The sequence below is a fragment of the Styela clava genome, chromosome 8 (assembly GCF_964204865.1).
Source record: "Styela clava chromosome 8, kaStyClav1.hap1.2, whole genome shotgun sequence".
Lineage (NCBI taxonomy): Eukaryota > Metazoa > Chordata > Ascidiacea > Stolidobranchia > Styelidae > Styela > Styela clava.
This window is the reverse complement of record NC_135257.1, coordinates 13,153,560-13,173,614: the sequence shown is the minus strand read 5'-3', so window position 1 is coordinate 13,173,614 and position 20,055 is coordinate 13,153,560. Positions and strand designations below refer to the sequence as shown.

Here is a 20,055-nt window from a genome sequence, read left to right as displayed (position 1 = left end):
TTGCTCCAACGCATTCGCACGTCATCATGAAAACTGCTTGTGAACCTCTTTTGATATCTATTGTTTTAATATGCCTGAAAACTTAAACTGCTTCTTTGTACTATTGAATTTGACTAATCTTATAACAATAGTCAAAAACATATTAGGCACGAATCATTTATTCAATCACTACATTCGGAATAGGCATAAAGGGTGTCAAAAATATTCAATAATAAAAAACAAATATTTGAAAAAATTTGAAGCATTCAGTCAATGCAATGTCAACAGTCCAGCCCCATTTCAGTCATTTCCAAGATTTTGCATTGAAATTGAAGAGAAATAGGAAGCATCGATAATATTGTAATGCTTTCAATTGCTTGTAATACCTTAGCATTAACAGACTGTTTTTTGCAAAACATTGTATGTATATATAGATCATTTCAAATGCTGCAATAAAGCAGTAAAATAGTGACGGTTCAATATAATATTTAATGTTTTAAAAATGTATAAAAATCTGATACAAACTATATCCACAGTAAAAATATGAGGTAAGGTTTTTGGGTAAAAAATAAAAAATTCGGAATGTACAATATATAAATTCGGATTAAAAATGTAATATTTGGATTCAGTGGGTATAAATACTATTTGGTCAAAGATGAAACATGTTCCTTTGCAGCATTGTTTATTCTCCTGCATTCATCCAGTGTTTCTTTAAATTCAGAAGTTGCATAATCTTCTTTATTGTTTTTAGTCGGTAAAGAAAAATATCCAGGCATTAACCACGATCCTGGGATGGCCCTTTCTTCAACTGGCCCAAAAGTTGTTTCATCTGCAATCAAATTTAATCGCATCTTTACTGATATGATTATACCGAGCAAGCATAACAGTTTGATATAAATAAATTATGTTACTGTTTTCTAATAGTACAGAATTTTCACACACCAATTAAGATATATAAACCATTCCCTATAAATTTGGACAAACATTGGCATCTGTTGAATGATGCCAAGGTTTTTTTGTACATGCATTTGGTATTAACTATTTCCAAGTATATATTTTTTGCTAGGGGTATACGCTGGGTGCAGGTTTGAGTTGGGATTTTATGGCTAAAATCGCAACATTTTTGTTAAAAATGAAAAAAAACAGTAAGTTGACCTAAGCATTTTCAAGGGACAATTGAAAAGAGCTTGCATATGCAAGAGTTTTTGTAATCAAATTTAACTTTCTCTTAACTGACACCTGGGGTTGGGAGCCAGGGTTGCAGTCAATATCTTTGCCATGCATCAAAAAAACTCATAGTTCGTAGAATTTATTGTACCAACTGGCATGACTTGGATCGTAAACCAGGTGATGGCATTGGTTATGTTTTGAGAATAATTAAACTACAACAAAGAATAGAGAAGCCATAAAAAGAGCAGACTGCTCTGCCGACATGCAAAAAACAATATTACAATCTACCACACACAGAAAGATTTTAAGAAACTGCTAATTCAGAAAGGCTTAAAGAATCAACCCGATAATATATATATATAATCTGATTATCAACAGTTTAAAAATGATAGATGGAGACCACACGAAAACAAAACTGATAGCACAACAAGATTTTAGTCCAAACACACATCACAACGTTAGCTTTGCAATCATTATATACCGTCATATTGTTCATCACCGCAACAGCCGCAATCACAGTATTCACTGTGATGAGCAGTGTTAACACTTTCGTGGGCATCTAGGTTAGAAAGTTGTACAACTTACATCAGGCGTAATGTAAAATGATTGGGGTAGACATAATAAGCGCGGGTCGCATAACTTGAATGGAATACCCAGCCCAACAAGCAGTCATTATAGTTTAAAGCTACTTAGTATATAGTTGGAGCAAATTCCACTTCTGGCAAAACAAATAAGATGGTCCATAAGAACAACCTTTGTCTTAAATTACCAGTCTTAAGACCTTGTTCTGAGCAAAAAACATTAAAAATGGGAAAAAGACTAAAAGCTGTAAACCATCAATATAAATAAGCTGGCTTACTTTTGATTTGTTTATCAAGATCAGCACAAATTCTGAAAAGTTCGCTTCCACCGCCCTTCAATTTCATGCCTGTAATTATGAAATTTCAAAGATTAAAATATAAACAGGGAACAAGCAATCATAATATATCTAATATGGAGCGCCAATACACCTCAATAATGATTTTTTCATATCTTCCTTCTTATATAATAGAAAGTATATTAGTGGAATTACTTTGTATAAATATATTACCGTGGATGATTCTTATTTTTTTCAATTTAATACTATCCTGTTCAAGCAATCTTGTGGCCATGGATCTGATATAGGAAGTAAACAAAGAGAATGGACCTAGCGGACAATATACAATAACCCTAACCCTCTGTATTTACAGGATATAGAAAAAATAAAGTACTGATTTCTTATTATTACTCACCATCTAACATCACTAAGCTTGGCAATATTTTCATAATCTTGTCTTCGTATGATATGTTATGGCAAATCGGATTGCTGAGTTTGTTAATGCTGTCATAAAACCGCAACTTTTGCAATGTATCAATACTCTTGAGGCATTGTACTCGTTCAAATGATCCGATGAGATTCCCAGATAAATTTAAATCAGATACCATTTCAAGACTAGCCAACGCATCTGGAATACAATAGGAAAACAATTGAGAAATGGTGAAAAAAAAATATTGTTGCTTATCACAGCATGTACACTTTCTTTTAAATTATGAATGTTTGGTTTATATGATATATAATATTTATTTCAAAATAACTGGGAAAAACATCAAATTTACTTCGACCTAATGTCAATGAAACTCCATTGTTAGATAAAAACAGAAGTACAACAATTTATTACCGTATTAAATTACATGATCTTACCTATATTTGAAATCCTATTAGCAGATAAGTTTAATGTCGTCAATAGCTTCAAATTTCTCAGTGGATTAAGAATGGAGATTTCATTTTTTCTCAAATCAAGCCTGACAAGATTCAGACAGTTTCCAAGGGCTGATATATCTTCAATTTCACAACTTGCTAGATTCAAAAACTGTATACTTTCGACATCAAATTCTCCTGTTGCTGATAATAACTTTGAGTGAGTTAAAATCTTCCAACTTTCTCCCTCTGTAAATATAGAAAATAACCATTCAATATTGCAATAAAAGTCCTGAAGTCAAGTAAACACAGTTTAAAATTAAGTGCTTTTGTCCATCTGCATTATAATTTAAGAATGAAAATTCTTGATTTTTTTACCTGTTTTTAGTAAATTGCACTGGATTTTCTAGGACTGTGCATTGCTACAATACAGATTACCGGTAACTTATAAATTGCCAATGCAACAGTCGATACCACAAATGATACTATTTTTCTGCACAGGGAAAATTTGAAATGTAGACACGATCAAAATTATAACTGAATGTCCCTGTATAAATATAATTACCGGTACCAAGTTTATATTCTACTTACCTTGTTTATCCCCATACTTTTTTGTTGACATTTGTTATATAGCCTACAACTACTCAACGGAATTTCTGAATTGAAAGAGTTAAATCTACCAACAAGCAAAAAGCTTTGAGAAAGTATGTTCTTTCAATGTCTAGCAGAGAGAGTATAATAGACTACGACACGACTGAGGTAGCAATCTCACCAGAACTTTGTTTCATTTAGTGTTGTGTTTTCAGAATGCCGAAATAAATTGTAATGTATAACAGTCAAAGAAGGACCTGTGGTTGGTACTATGGACATAAATAAAAAATATTCTGGCTGAAATCGCTGCTAGCTTCACAGCGGTTTAGTATTTACCAAAGTGACTATGTGATGGGGCTATAGCACTGAACTGGAATAGTCACTTTGGTATTTACAGATAAATATTTCCAACCTTTGACCTCACACTTTTTTTCAAAATTTTACAATCCTTTTTATTTATACTCCACTAAAAATCTGGCACAACCCAGTCATAATAAATTTTTAATCGGTCGGAAACACAATATTTATAACACAAAAAAAGATTTTTCACGAGTTGGTGCTTATAAACTGACTGGTGAAGTTTTCATTGCTTTGCATTTTACTGCACATGAAGTTGACTCATGCATCGTTTCGACCCGTACAGATTACTGAAGTTTTCATTGTTCTGCATTTAAAATGTATTGCCCGATTCTATATCGTGAATGTTTATTCTATTATGTTCTTTAACTGTTTTTGGTGGACAGACGCGTACTTGTACGTGTTTTAACTTTGTCCTTATAAGTTATGCCGTCTTACAGATTTTCAATGTCAAAGTGACCAAAATAAAATTGATAATCACCATCTTGATCCAAAAATTCGCCAGTTTCGTAAATTTTTTCACAGTGAAATATTTATAATAAACGAAGTATCTGTACTGTTATTACACTTTTGAATGCGTACAAACCTTGAATGTCGGTGTCCAGGTTTCAAATCATATGATTGCACCAAAACCATGACTCATGGCATTGATTGAATGAACAGCTTCTCGTCTTTTGTTACTGGCGATATTGTCCGAGAAAATTTTACCAATACCAATAGTCACCCACCAGCGTCTTAGTAAATGTGCGCCAATGTAGAAATTTGGCGGAAATAGAATGGGCCGTTTCGGAATAACATCGATAATTGAACAAAGCCTGCATAAAAATCGCCCTCGCGAGGCGAGGTGTTCATACTCTTGAACATCATGTTGTTCAACCAGGCAGCCGTGTAGTCTTCTCGTGGATCGCTTACTACAACATTGACGTTGTTTTAACTAGACGCCCACTCGATAGGATAGGATATACGTATTAATCCCGGGGGAGAGGAAAGCCGATACAACGGCATAATCATATGGTGAACCATGGCCTCTCGTCCGGTTACCAGTCCATGTCGGGCATGGGATTAATTAGCCAGTTATTTTGTTTTCGGAAGCATAGACTTGATAAAACGTTACTTTGGGAGTTCTGTATGACGTCTTAAATAATAACCATGCGAATTCCAAGGATTTTGTCTTACAACAACCAAACAATTATGAGTCTCAAATTTTTATGCAAAGCCTCGCAGTTCCGACTGGGAATTAAAATTACTTTTTAAGTGTAGTTTAGTAAATGTAATCATCATTATGGGATCTATTTGAAAATCTGAAATAAATTTTGTATATAATATTACAACAGAATGCGACAGCCAACAGCCTTGCTTTCAGCTTGAATATACATAAAATAAAATTTGCTAATTTTCAATAATTTGATAATTTGCTAAATTACAAAGTATTTAATGAAAGTCGCATTTGGCTGAGTATAATACAGACAAAGACCATACTCTTGAATCCCGTGCATCCAGAATGATTCATTAGCTATAAATTAGTTGAAAAAATAGAAAATAAATATTTGAAATTATAATTTTGCACTTGTCAAAGATTTTATCACTTTTTCAAGCTTCATAGCAAGTCCCATATTTCCATTTATCTTGAGTTTTCCTTGCATAAAAGCCTGCGTAGAATTCAGCTCACCAGTGAACATTTTTACAAAATCTTCAGATGCTAATTCCATAGTAACATCAGGTTCATCACTAGACCCTTTTTTTAAACTTCCATCACCATTTTTGAGATCAATTACCCATTTTCCTCCATAATTGCCCTTCAGAACAAATTGGTAAACCGCTCCAACTTCCTTTACTAAATTAGAGTTGATCATTTTTTCTACTTTTTGCATAGTGTTTGAAACTCCCCCTCTAGACGTGGAAGAACCAGATTGTGCCGCTTTCATCACTTTCTCCAATTTCATAGCAAGTCCCATGTTCCCCTCAATTTTCAGTTTTCCTTGCATAAACGCCTGCGTTGCATTCAAATCTCCCTTAAACATGGAGGAAAAATCTTGCCCTTTGACAGTCATTGTCACATCTGCATCACCATCGCACTGATTTATGCTACCCTCGCCATTCTTTAAATCGAGAATCCAAATTTCATCTGGTTCAGAGAGTACAAATTTATAAACACCTCCCACATTGTTGACCAAGTCAGAATTGAGAGAATCTGAAATCCTGTCAAACACTGACTGAACAGAACCCCCTGTTTCGGTGTTTGATTTTCCACCTCGTTCTTTTAGGCTATTCTCATATGCTTCTTCAGCAGAATCTAGGAAAAAATCGGGTATCAAGTTTCTACCAGGATCAATTGCATATTGGTCAAAATTAGTAATTCCTTCTTTCTTCAGGACATCATCATCAATCAAAAACTGCCCAGTACCCGAATTAGCACCTTTAATGAGAATAGCATAAGCTGCATCCGACATTATAGATGGCTTTCTGCACTGCCCTGCAATATCATCCCCACCAATCATATCCATAGCAGCTGTATGAATAGCAGTTCTTGGCCAGAGGGCATTGACTGCAATGCCTTCATCTCTCAATTCATCAGCCATTCCTAGTACACACATTGACATTCCATATTTTGCAATCGTGTAGGCAGTGTGACCCTTGAACCATATCGGATTCATATTCAATGGTGGACTGATGTTAAGAATGTGAGGATCTCTGCCTGCTTGTTTAGACTTGATCAAATGTGGTAAACAAACCCGAGAACACAAATATGTACCTCTAGTATTAATTTGATTCATAAGGTCATAGACCTTCATAGGCGTCTGAAGAGTACCTGTTAAACTTATTGCACTAGCATTATTGACAACAATGTCAATACCTCCAAACTCCTTCACAGCTTGATCAACTGCTCCCTGAACAGCTTCTTCACTTCGAACATCGACCACACAAGGTAGGCATTTACCTCCAGCCTTGACTATCTCTTCCGCTGCTGTGTAGATGGTTCCAGGTAGTTTTGGATGTGGTTCTGCAGTCTTTGCGGCAATCACAACATTGGCTCCATCTCTTGCTGCTTTAAGAGCAATTTCTTTTCCAATGCCTCGACTTGCTCCGGTAACAAATAGTGTGTATCCTGCCAACTTTCCAACATTCAACATTGTTTTGTTTATATATAGAGTAACTTATTATCATTCAATAAAAATTGAACTAAAAAGAGAGAGCGAATTTATTGCCTTTGTCGAAAGCAAGGTATGAAAAACATATTATAGATAAAAAAAAACGATGCTACATTTATACTCTCTTCACAGAAAACTTGTCCAAGGACCTGTTCGAAATAGGTGTGACTGGAAATGCTTCTTAGGTTCAAAATTTATATAAGGCTGTTAATACAGATATAGCAATTATTGGGGCTCCCGAAGTATGCGAACCAAGATGGCGGACATCGTAATGTAACATGTGTACTAGGTTAGGGTTAGGTCATAATTTTAGGTATAAATAGTCTTCGAACTGATAATAGGACTAAAATAAGAAAAATTGGGAAAAAATTATCGCCTAACCCTAACCTGTTACGTTCCGATGTCCGCCATCTTGGTTCGCATACTTCGGGAGCACCCAATTATTTCACTATTTCTTTGCATGGATGGGAATTAGGCCAAACATCAATGGGCCTTACTAAATACTATCAATAAATTTACATGATTTATACAATCCTTTACCATTTTTAGAATGTTTGCAATTTGACTAAAAATATTATACAATTTTGGCATAAAATTTCTTCAAGTGGGTATGTTTTTACGGCCAGCGATGGACATTCTTGACTTAAAATTTGATTTCAAAAAACACCTTCATTTCTTCCGAGCCATATTCTCGGTCTTACTACTTACTGAATACAGCGCGAAACATCGCAAAGAGCGCAAAACAGCACAAAACAGAGGGAAACAGCGCAAAACAGTGTGGAAACAGCGCGAAAGAGCGCAAAACAGAGGGAAACAGTGTGAAGCAGAAAAAAATTTTGCAATGAGTTCGGGGCACCTTGTTTTTAGTTGAAGTACCACGGCAGCAAATTAAAAACACAAACCAACGTATGTAGCCAGTAATGCTGTAATGGCAGGTCTGCCCCTGCTGGTGACACATTTTGGGTACCATAATTTAGAACATTTTCCATATGGATATGGTTGGCTTTAGGATTAGGGTTAGGTAAAAAGGGACCTCCAGAAGTAAGTGCACCAAGATGGCGCACAACCTGAAAATAGTATGTGTGTGTGTGTGTAGCGGATTCAGGTTGTGCGACATATTGCTGCACATACTTCTGGAGCACCAAAAAGGTAGATAAAATTTCGCATGATGACCTATAATCCGGTACATAACCTTGTAAATATGCCGGAAATAGCGCCATAAAACCATGGCGAGAGGCGCCGTGGTTCTTGCGTGGCAGGAGGTGGTAATGACTGCGTCTTCTGTTTTGCGCTGTTTTCCTTCTGTTTCGCGCTGTTTTCCTCTCTTTTGCGCTGTTTCGCGCTATTTTGCCGTCTTTTGTGCTGTTTTGCGGTGTTTCGCGCTGTATTCAGTAAGTAGTAAGACCCCCATATTCTATGCCCATAGTGGCTGAGTTCAGCAGTATTAAAAAGATGGTGAACACTCAAATACTCCAATAGCTGAATACTGGAATAGGCACTCTTAAGGTTGTATCCGTTGTATGTATGTATGTTTATTTGCCTCAAAAATGTAACAGTATCTGCATAATAATTAAACAGTAAAACAGAGACTGGATACATGTTTGAGACCTTACTGGCCTAAGACACAGATGTGCGACATGTACCCCTAACAATGATACGGCAGGTCAGGAATGCCGCGTTATACTAGGACAACAGACATGAAATTGAATATACAAATAAAACTTGCCAGAAACCAACATTGGATGGGGTCACTACTCACTACACGAGAAAAAATTTGTAAAAGATAAATGTAGAAAACCTTTGTTTAAACCTGAGTTGTTAATTAATCATAGTTTGCACTGGACCAAAGATATTGGAACAATAGAGAGTCTGGCATAAAATGTGGAGACTTTCATAAGTGCTATTGTTTACAGAATATAACTTAATTCTTGTACATAGGTTACGCCGCCGCAACTAAACATCGTTCCCTCTTAAAATAATATGGCGGGTACCGGTACCGGTAGGGTACGGTACTAAGTATTTCAAACCAAACGTGCAAATAAACTTAAACCGGTACTAATACTATTAAATACCGGTACTAATTATGCGAAGGACCGGTGCCGAGGAGCTGATAAGAATCGGGAAACACTACCACAATTCGTCTCACCTGTTAATAATTGATGAAATAACGATGATTGACTCGGGTGCAGTGAAGGGTTGTGAACATGGCCCCAATAATCTGACATGAAATTTTATGATTACGGTACCGTTTTATACATAATCCGGTGCCGTAGTCTACTTCTAAAAAATTCTCCAAGCATTCGTCATCATCATGATCATATACAATATTGTTCTCATAGTTACTTTATATTCTCATTAATACTTTGGTCATCTTCAGTTCTACCATAGCCATTATGGCTCTGGTTCTACATTGGATCGGATATTTCATATGAAACTTTGCAATGCATGCATTCGGGATGAATTCAAAAAGAAGAGTTATTGTGGGTCAAAGGTCTCTACGCATTATCGATGGCATGTATGCCAGGTTTCCTGAACTTTTCCAGATAACTTGCCTAAACTTCGTAGTCTCAGGATAGGATATGATTTACATATTTATCCCGGGGGAGAGGAAAGCCGATAAGACGGCTTATCCATATGGCGAACCACGGCCTCTCGTCCGGTTACCATTCCAAGTCGGGTATGGGGGATTAGTTTTACTGTATTGTTTGTTTTCGGAAGCATGGACTTGGTGGTGGAGGAAGCCGTAACCGACCAGCGGTTACGTGAACCACCCAACGACGGCGAGGAGTCCAGCAATCCTCTCGCACATAACCACCCCTGCATGGGATTCGAACCTGCGAACCCACGCAGAGTAATTAGAGGTGCGGTGGCGAGCGTATTCCTAACGCTTAGCCCGTTGAGCCACACCGGAAGCCAGTTCAAAGAGCCTTGTTGAGTCACTGTGGCGCCGCAGTGACGTAATTTTTGGATGACGCAGCCAGGTGGGGGTTAGGATTGACCGATGCAAAAATTATTATGCTGCGCCCACTAGAAGGGTTTAAGGGAATAAACTAAACTTGACCCCTGACGGACAAACAACAACATAATGCCACAAAACGAATCATATAGGAATTAATTTAATAAATCTCTCTCTATACGGTACCTCTTTTCTCATTGACTACTGGACCAATTGATTTGAAGTTTTCAATCAATCAATCATCAATTATTCGTCAACACAATCAATATAAATATATTACGGAAATATGGCCAGATATAAAGTAAATATTAAATACGAACGCTTAGCCCGTTGAGCCACACCGCCGCGTCTTCGATTTTGTTTGTGTTATATGTGTTGTTAAGAATGTCGTACTTTGCATACAATAATACGAATAATTTTTAATTCACTTTTTTTCCCCTTCAAATCCCACGCGATAACGCTGGACATGGCCATAGTAAATACCGGTATGAATAAATTTAGTTTGAGAAAAGGGTATTACCCTCTTATCTCTTTTATTGATTATGTTCAGAGGTTCCTACATTACCGTATCGTATTGAAATAAAAATTGCTTTCGTGTGTTTATTTTACTGTGCGCTTTTAGTGCCTTGATGGAAAAGCAATTGTAGGATGTTCGCTTTGTAAGTGTCTCTGCAGGTTGTATGTCTTACTGTTCTTGTTTTGTTTTATATCAAAGAGACCAAAATAAAATGATGATTGATACCGGTACTTACAGACTTTACAGAATAGTAGCAAATCACTGACGCTGAAGTAAATCCTTGCTCTCAATGCAAACCGAATATTATTTATCTACTCTTAAACAGAATGGTGCATCAGATTGAGAACTTTTTTGGTTGCTACTTACTGTATTGCAAAAACCCAAAGTATAAGGGACGGACTTACATTGGTTTCACAGTTAACCCCAAGAGAAGACTAGCTCAACATAATGCTGGGAAGCACAAGGTATGACGGGAGTTGTTCGCTTGCTCAGACTAAATAATATATTACCTGTTTGTCATATTACTAAATTATACTTAGTAAATGCATGATTTTTTTAAGTATTTTGATTTGAAGGAAATCACAATGAATTTCTGCGAGATAATCTTTCTGAACAGAACAAATTTGTTATGAAATTTATTATTATTATGATTTGACAATGCATCAACAATATTTCAGGGTGGAGCATGGCGCACCAGTGGTAGAGGACCATGGGATATGACACTAATTGTTCATGGATTTCCATCAGATATTGCAGCATTAAGGGTAATATAATCCTTCAAAATATCTAGTCGCTGCAAAGGGTGATTGACGAAATGTAGGAAGTGTAGCAATCTTGCATTTTCATATTAAGTGTTACATAGTTTTTATTTGAATAGGGTACACTGGTGCATAGTAACATTATATTATTATTTATAGTTTGAATGGGCCTGGCAACATCCTGAAGCATCAAGACGACTCAAACATGTAACAAGAAAGAGCCGAAAAGAGACTGCATATCAATACAGAGTGAGAATACTTTCACATATGGTATGTGAGAGACCTTGGTCAATGTAAGTTTATTTTCTACATTCAGATTTCACAAATTGCATGTTTTTAATAGACAATACGAGTCAAAATTTATCAACTCCACAAAGTTAGTGGTAGAAACTGTTCTAATGTTACAACGGATGTTCAAAACAAAGTAAATATCTACATGTTTTAATGATATTTTTACTTTTTATTACACAGATTATTTTGACTCTGCGATTATGTAGGGTCAGTTGGTGTGAATTCCAACCTAGGAAAATGGCTTTAAAATAACTTTAACCAGCGGTTTCCAAACTATGGGTCGCAGGAGGAATCTTAGTGGGTCGTGAAAAGATGTAGGAAGCTTTGATTAATTATACTGGTTATTAGGATTGGTGGCAACTTGAATACGTAAATCTTCAGAAAAAAATAAAAATAAATTGAATTTGAATTCTAATCTGTGAAAGTTTCCTTTTTACGATCTTCTGGAGGAACAAAAATTTGACCATGTGGCTTTTTACGCATAGCAGTTTTGTACACTGTACAGCATTTCTCACCGTGTTTCCCCGAAATTAGACCGGATTTAGATTTATTTTCTTTTGAAAAATAACACTATGGTTTTTTTTGGAAGAGGTATTTTGTGTTCATTTATCAAAAATAAAATCACATTGTAGAAAATCACGAGATTTTTTAATGAACTTTATATAAAAACCGACATCCATTGTTTTTATTTGTATTTCCTATACAAAAATCAAGTGACAAATATCATAATTGTGATAGTGACGTCACACAATCTTGAATGGTGGTCTGATCTTCACATTACCTTAGGTCATTGAACCTTTCCTCCCCACACATTTAAAATTTATTTTAAGAGTAGGGTTTATTTAAAATCATTTTTAAAATTCAAATTAGGTCTTATTTTCAGGCCAGGTCTTATTTTCGAGGAAACACGGTAGTTTTGCGATGATTAGCCGTTGCTGTGTTCTGTGTTATGTCATAAAAAGTTAAATGGGTTGCCATAAGCTGTGGTAATAAATACTGGGTCCCAACTCTAAAAAGTTTGGGAACCGCTGACTTAAACCATTATGCTGATATTTATATACTGTATTTTAGTTTGCCTCTAACTGTTCGATGGTTAAAGCAAGAATACTATACAGAGCTATGTCCTGCTCCACCTTCACACATACCACTGGCATTTGGTCCAGTAGATGTGAAGATGCCAACAAAGTGTCAGAAAAAAAAAACAGACATTGTAAATACAAAGGACCCTGAAACAGACCATACAGAATACACTTCACTTCTCGAACGAATGGAACAAAAGCTGAAAGACTTGAAAGATGCAGATAGAATGGCTGCGTCTGCTACTCACATTAAATGTAGTTTATGTAAAGAGTCCATCACAGAAGGTTCTGCTCTAAAATGTGTTGAGCAATGTTCATCCTCATTTCATATACATTGCCTTGCTGAAGATTTTTTAAAGGACAAACTTCACGAAATTATTCCTGTTGAGGGATTTTGTCCAATATGTAAGGAATTGCTTCTATGGGGAGATTTAATAAGAAAATCAAAGGGATTTTATCAATATATGGGAGAGGATCTTTGATATCACATGACATGTATATGAAAATTACCCAAATATCTCGGTTACATTGCTTCCATTCCAGTGTTTATGATAAGTGTGTGCCATACCCTATTCTGCCACTGTGAGGTTTTGATAAATATATAAAAAAATTCATGATTGGGTATGGTATCAGGAGTGCTGATTAAGTAGTAAGTTATAAATAATTTCTTGGTACAGTTATTGTGGTTATGACAGGCGTCTTAGCTAAAACATTTACAAAATTTGCTAGACTGAATACAGGGTTTAGAGACCACATGTTGGCATATTAGCACATGGGAATTAGGATATGGGCATGACTAATGACCTGGTTAGTTTAAGCTGATAAATGACGTTATTTTGTTCACATTTCCACATACCTTTGCCACTTCATTGTTGATAGGAATCAGACTAGCATTTAACCATTCAAAAAATATGAGGAGTGGATCCCAACAAAACTCAATATTGAGTTAATTATCTCAAGAGGCAAATGTGTATCAATCAGGGTGCCTATTATCAGGCCATGTACTGTACTTCCATAAAAACCAACAGACCCAGCAAACAGCACATGTTAAACCAATTTGACATGAGATAAAACAAACAATATACTCAAAAGTTGAGAAAAGAAATTTTCTAATAAGTTAAGTCTCATGGCAAACATCACTACTCATCATCATCTTCTTCATCGGCATTAGCTTTTCTCAACAATAATTCCTTTTCAAAGTATGGAAATCCTCTCTGTAAACAAGATTGCATATCAGATATAGGTGTATAAAGTATGTTTAATAATCCAGTGTATGTCTAATAATATAAGCAAAAAACACTCTGATATTTTCATATAAAATAGATTACCCCTTCATTGATTTTATTCCTGAATATATGTGCTGTAGTTCTGTTGAAAACTTGTTCAAAAGTCAGTCCACCAATGATGATGGTTGTTATGTATCTCACATTTGTCCTGAATAAGGTGTTGTAGAAAAAACTGGTCACTCCCATGATTTTGGTTGCAAATATGGTTGTACTATATACTTGCCCTTGGGCCTAAAATCTAAAAGGAAACCAATATCAAATACGTAATAAATATTGACAACAATTGAACAAAGCTCCTCAGCTAACTTCATAGGCCCAGTGATATTATATTCCCACAGGCATATTATATATCTCAGTAGGAACGTCAAATGAGAATTTAGTTCAGAAATATTAATGCTATGTCTATAAAGAACCAAGGCCTCTCGTCCAGTTACAAGCCTTGGCCGAACAATGGTTATATGAACCACCCCACAGCAACGAGGAGTCCAGCATCTCTCGCACATAATTATCCCACACAGGACGCGAACCCACATAGGTTGATCAGATGTATGCTTGCAAGCATATTCCTAATGCTTAACTTGATGCGCCCTACCCAGTCTACCGGTGTAGACTAGTTTAAATAACGGGCAATTTTTCCTGTTAGAATTTCGAAGAAACAATTTTAGAAAAACGACTTGATTCTATTAAAAAAAATAAGTAGAATACACAAGGAAATTACATGAGCGTTTACCCAACATCTCGTAACACTCCTGGGGTTGTAATATTTTATATGAATCACAGTCAGCTGGAGCTTGGACTAAGGTTAAAAATGAAGCTCCGAAGGCACAGTTCGATTATACTGCGGCCCCAGAACTGGAGCTGTAACCATTGCGATTCCTAGGCAGATCCCATGTTCCAGTCACAGTTTTTTAAGCACCAATGGATGAATGGCTTCGTTCAATTTTGTAAACTACTTAAAATGTTGAAAAGCTATACAACTATGTCAATATATAAAAAATGCTTCTTTACGGTAACAATATAATATCATTTCCTTATTCTTCGTTCCTCGTAATCATCGGTTGTTGGCTAGAGTTAAACGTCAAATTTATAAGAAAACAAAAACTATACCTTTTAAAAAAAACGGGTAATTTTGTACTAACTTTATTCAATCTTCAGTCCATTAATATTATTTATTCATAATTTACCTTTTGGTTAGTTGTTTCATAGAATCAGATTTTAAATGAAATATTCGAAAATTGCATCCCTACTCATGTCATGATTTTGTTTTCCGCAATTACAGAATTACCAATGGTGCTCAAGGTTATTACGATACCGCAAACCCATTGATTGCGCAACACAGTTGGCTAATCTGGCAGAATATATTTTTATTATTACACATGCCTACACCATGGCGCGGTCACGGCGTTTAAAATAAGTCATTATTTATTGATATAATATTCAAACTTTAACGCGTACACAGATGAGTGAAGCTATACCGGTACAATCCTCATAGATGATTCCATGTATACAGGTTGGCTATAAGGTTGCGCCGAGTGTTAGCTTCCTCCAGAACTCGGAACCGTTACCGCCTACCGTGCAGGCCCAAGTTAGTTACATTCACTTTGGTGCAGACGTCCATACGTACAACACCAAACCTTGATTCGTGAATCGCGATTGACCCTCACTTTAAGAAGGGTCACACTGGGAGTGTCATGCAACACTGGATAGGATAGGAGTCCTATTACTAGCAACTAGTAACGTCGGAGTTTGTATGTCAGTCATCAAGAATAGAAAAAATGAGTACGGGTAAAGGAAAGCAATGGGCCCGGCAAAGAAAACAACAACATACCGTAATTACAAAACGATCCACTGGTCCAATAAACGATTTCACCAAGGTCATTGTAGTTGATTATACTTTTATTTTCTCCCTTTCTTGGTTGTTTGCTTTTATGACATTGTTACTGTTTCTATCTCTCTAAGCATAGCTCTAAGACTTAGCAGGCCTGCACAACTCGAATAACACGAGGGCCGCAGGCATAAATTCGAAGGCCCGGCGGGCCGCAAACCTTGCCACATACATATTTCACAAGATGCACTACAAATCAAAATAATATTGTGAAACAGTTAAATTTAATGAAACACTTTCATTACTGGGGAGCTTAAAAATATGAAAAATCTTATTTTCGTGGGTAAAAACAAGGTACAGTATTTTTGCATATGAGATGGCAAATATGTATTCAATGGCTCATCTACCTTGAAAAGCCACCCTTCATTTTCAATATTTCTTTTTTATTAGAATTAGGTATTGCGTGTTGCAGTAAAAAAAACTGACTGCAGAAAAATATTTTACTCAGGTTCAGTTTTGTAAAAACGTCCCAAATATATGTATGACAATTTATTTGGTCATATCTACCATTATTGGATATTTCTGTCTGTTAAATTACATTTTCTACAAAATCTGCTCCAATTTATTTTGAAATTTTACAGTAAATAGCAATATCTTTTGTGCGAGAATTTCTGCACCATTGATAAATGAAGAAATTGTTTTTAAGTTCTAAATTTGATCAAAAAAGAAACTTCAGTTTCATAAACTGCTAGTAAAAAATAATGTAAATAATTAATAGGTTGCTAATATGCACTAGCCACTAATGGGTGTGAGATTGTATACCGATGTTGTTTTAAGCGTGATTCAGTCTGAATACTGAGATATCTAAATCAGGGTTTCCCAAACTGGGGGGCGAGGGGTCGCGCAACGAATTTTAGAGTTCGCTAAGGTCACACCAATTTCACACAAAGTTTGATATTTATTGAAACTAGTGCAAAACCTAAATCTCACGATTTCGAATATGATCGGAGTAGCGGCGCGCTTGCATAACAATGCCGGCTTTGATTGTTAGACCCGAGAAGTGGTGTTTCCAAATAACCTGCGGGCGCACAGAATGATCTGGCGGGCTGCATGCGGCCCACGGGCCGTATGTTGTACAGGCCTGCTCTAAGTGTATGTGATGTTGTAGGCTCCGTGGTATATGAAGGAAGAGAGTCAAAACTATTTTTAATAGGTGAATATATTTTTAAAAAAAGTGACAGAAATACGGCGTTGTAAGCAAAAGTTTTGCAGAATGACCCAACGATAACCGTGAATCGGCACTGTCACTACGACGTTCGTCCTACAGAAGAGAAACTTAGTGAGTGACTCATGTCAGAATTTGAGATAGAACAATTCGTTCATAAAACTATAAAGTAGCCTTTATGAATATGAAAAGTGTTATGGGTGCACGAAATCGGTGTCTTGGCACAAAGAAAAGGCGGCTAACGTGTTACGTATGGTAAGTTCTGATATAGGCCTACGGATGTGAGTCCTGGACAATCAACGAAGCGATGAAAGACTTTTTTTTCAACGTTCAAAATATTATTCATTGGGAAATAAAAAAGCGATGTGTATAATTGTTAAACGAATAGTATTTAGAATTATATGTAAAGTTAATGAAACTTAAATTATATGCCTGATATGAAATCCAAGGGATTTTTATCATAAAACTGGAGAGAGTAATATAACTGTAGGAATGAGCAATATAGAATAATTTAAATAGGGGAATTTTTCTCACAATATTGACCGATTACAATTTTAAAAGGCAATATAGATTGGATTCGTTGTTACCAAACAGGACAATAGAATACTGTATAAAAGTTTTAACAAATTACTTCTTGTCACGAATTGTTCAAAATTTATGTGATCCTAAATACTTATATGTTAAAATAAATAGCGCATTAATACTGATTTGTGAAATACAAATTATATGTATGAAAAAACATTAAATTACAAGAGAGCTATGCTCAAATATATGGACACGTAGCGTCACATCATTTTGATGACGTAATAGCAAAAATGAAAGTAATAGCCCTCTGGAGAAAAATTCCATCTTTAACCGCTGAAAATTTCAAATCAATTGGTCCAGTAATCAAAGAGAAAAGCGGTTTCTTCAAAACGTGTCAAAGAACAAGAACAACAAAACGATGGTTATGTCCACTACGTGTCCAATTATGAAAGTGAGAGCGCCGAAAACACACAAACAAGACCGCGGCCACTATAATTTATACGGCCGCAACGGGTGCCGCACTTGGCAGGGCGCATTAAATAATGGTTAAAATAAATTTAACGACTATCAATTAAAATCAAGTATGTCAGCGTGTTTATTTTCTGCGAACGAGTCTCGTAAAATAACATAGATTGACAAATTCATTTCTATTGCAAAATCTTAATTTTCAGTTATTATTGTTATATATCTATCCAGACCTGGCGATACGCTTTGCATAATGTCCGTCAATAGTGACAACGTGTGGCAACTTTTTAATTTATCGTCGACTATAATACCGCCCGACACTCGACCAAATGTGTGTCGAGCTTGGACGACAGGAGCGGATTCATTGGCGACTTGAATTCCAAAAAACACGAATTTCAATGGGAGTGTAAAATAAATGCAACAAAACGCCTTGTTTTGCGTTAATAATTTGTATTTTTGGAAACGAGGCGTAGTAAAAATAAGTTTAATCTAAATCAATCGCAAATGATGTTTTAACATGGAACAACGGGTACATATCATTTCCGGGAGAACTCGAAGGCCGCGAAAGGTCATTCAATTTAAAATAAAAGAATGTTTCACCACATATTCCGAAAATTTAAGATTGTTGCAATCAGGTAATCGGAAAATCGCCAGTAAGTCGGCACCTATAATAATAATTAATATAAACGAACTAGATAGTAAAATTGTACATGTCACTGATTAATAAATCAGAAATCCGGGAGACTAATATTGACACACGGCGCCGAAGAAGCGGAAACAGAATCCTGTTATCGGATTCTGCTGGATTCTAGTACTTTGGGATTCAAATTCACCGGATTCGGTATTCTATTTTGCCCATCCCTATATAGCTGTATAAAGTGTATATATATGCCAAAGTTTTTTTTTCAGTATCTCATATAAACAGCTGAAACAGAGACTACCTGCAAATTCGATTGTATTAAAAAGCGTGTCTTTGTTTCCTGTCGGCAACACACGACGTACATTTCGTCAGCTGTCATAAAACTTAGCTATCTTAAGAAACATTATCGGCAGGGCAGAAAGTCAGCTACAAAACTCCCATCTAGTAGTCAGAAAGTGGAACAATAGCACGGCAGCAGCAATGTAAGCAAGCAATGTTGCAACGTCATTTAAATGCCGACGTTGAAAAAATTTTGGTTTTGTTTTCCAGTCTAGATAATTTTAGATGTTTTTGAAGTCAATCTAGATGGTTTTATTCCGACAAAAAGCTGAGATGTGGTTTGAATTTCGTGAACAGAAAATTTTTTTTTCAAATGCTGTAGTCCTAAAAAGAATGCAGGTCGGTCGCTTGCTGATGCGGACCATCAAAGAAAGGCAGAGCCGATTTGTTGAATACCTATTTCGTAAAAAACGATAGCATCGAACGGAACATCCTGGAGAATGAAACTGAGGGGAGGAGAGCCAGATGTCTAGGCTAAGGATGAGGATACTAGACTTGATGTGAAGGGCAATGGGTGTCAACAATACCAACGGGTTAGAGAAAAGGCAATGGATAAAGACAATAGCTCTGGCAATACAGGCGATTTTTTTGTCCCAACCCCAACTTCTCAAGTGCAATGACAGCGATAATGAAACAACCGCTAATATCAAACCAAACAACAACCAGTTTGCATGTAGAGTGTAGACAATACAAAAAACACAACTATCTCCCACACAGAGAGCTTCTCGGTTTTCCTCAATTGATGGTCAAATTTTATTGTATCGATGCATTAAAGTTAAAGATAAGACATTTTAATGATATGGCGAAACATGCCCCGAGATCAATGGCTACCGAATCTGTAACATTACCGCGCATTGAGGTGCACTGAATCTCGAAGAAAACTAATAAAAACCGATAACGAGCAAAATCATTATATTTAAATGGGAAATTGACCAAGCCCGTATCAATATATTTCCTATATTTGTTAAGAAAATTCGAACAGATTAGATAGTTGAACGCGACGAATTTTAAAAATACACACGCACGCGACGGTAGCAGCCACCAACGTCATAAATCAGTTATTGTTCAACTGATTAGTTAGTTCCCTAGACTAGATAAATATGTACACCATTTAATTTTTCATGCGAACGTCCAGAATGATTGTAATATATATATTACAACTTTAAAATCCCCCTTTAAATTCGGT

The 20,055-nt window shown here is 36.0% G+C and overlaps 3 protein-coding genes and 1 long non-coding RNA gene across 5 annotated transcripts; 1 reads left to right on the top strand and 3 right to left on the bottom strand.

Annotated features, from left to right (window-relative positions):
- Positions 1-140: 140 nt before the first annotated feature.
- On the bottom strand, positions 141-3,847 carry LOC120346691 (leucine-rich repeat-containing protein 61-like). Of its 2 annotated transcripts, XM_039416495.2 has the most exons (6): positions 3,458-3,847; positions 2,870-3,115; positions 2,421-2,633; positions 2,009-2,077; positions 1,631-1,708; positions 141-808 (listed from the first exon to the last, which is right to left on the bottom strand). In XM_039416495.2, exons 1-6 carry the CDS (start codon positions 3,486-3,488, stop codon positions 621-623), a joined length of 825 nt encoding a protein of 274 aa, XP_039272429.2. In that variant the 5' UTR covers positions 3,489-3,847; the 3' UTR covers positions 141-620. The 2 variants fall into 2 exon arrangements, with proteins under 2 accessions (XP_039272429.2, XP_039272430.2); XM_039416496.2 differs by lacking the exon at positions 1,631-1,708 and having other exon boundaries at positions 3,458-3,838.
- A 1,156-nt stretch (positions 3,848-5,003) lies between these two features.
- On the bottom strand, positions 5,004-7,021 carry LOC120346690 (hydroxysteroid dehydrogenase-like protein 2). Its single transcript, XM_039416494.2, has one exon. The coding sequence runs from the start codon at positions 6,943-6,945 to the stop codon at positions 5,368-5,370; it is 1,578 nt and encodes a 525-aa protein (XP_039272428.2). The 5' UTR covers positions 6,946-7,021; the 3' UTR covers positions 5,004-5,367.
- A 3,454-nt stretch (positions 7,022-10,475) lies between these two features.
- On the top strand, positions 10,476-13,178 carry LOC120346330 (structure-specific endonuclease subunit slx1-like). The gene is made up of 4 exons (XM_039416040.2): positions 10,476-10,900; positions 11,114-11,200; positions 11,354-11,487; positions 12,557-13,178. The coding sequence occupies exons 1-4, from the start codon at positions 10,763-10,765 to the stop codon at positions 13,044-13,046; spliced, it is 849 nt and encodes a 282-aa protein (XP_039271974.2). The 5' UTR covers positions 10,476-10,762; the 3' UTR covers positions 13,047-13,178.
- A 415-nt stretch (positions 13,179-13,593) lies between these two features.
- On the bottom strand, positions 13,594-14,110 carry LOC120346331 (uncharacterized). Its single transcript, XR_005569980.1, has 2 exons — positions 13,893-14,110; positions 13,594-13,778 (listed from the first exon to the last, which is right to left on the bottom strand). It is a non-coding gene; the product is annotated as an uncharacterized LOC120346331 (long non-coding RNA).
- Positions 14,111-20,055: the final 5,945 nt, after the last annotated feature.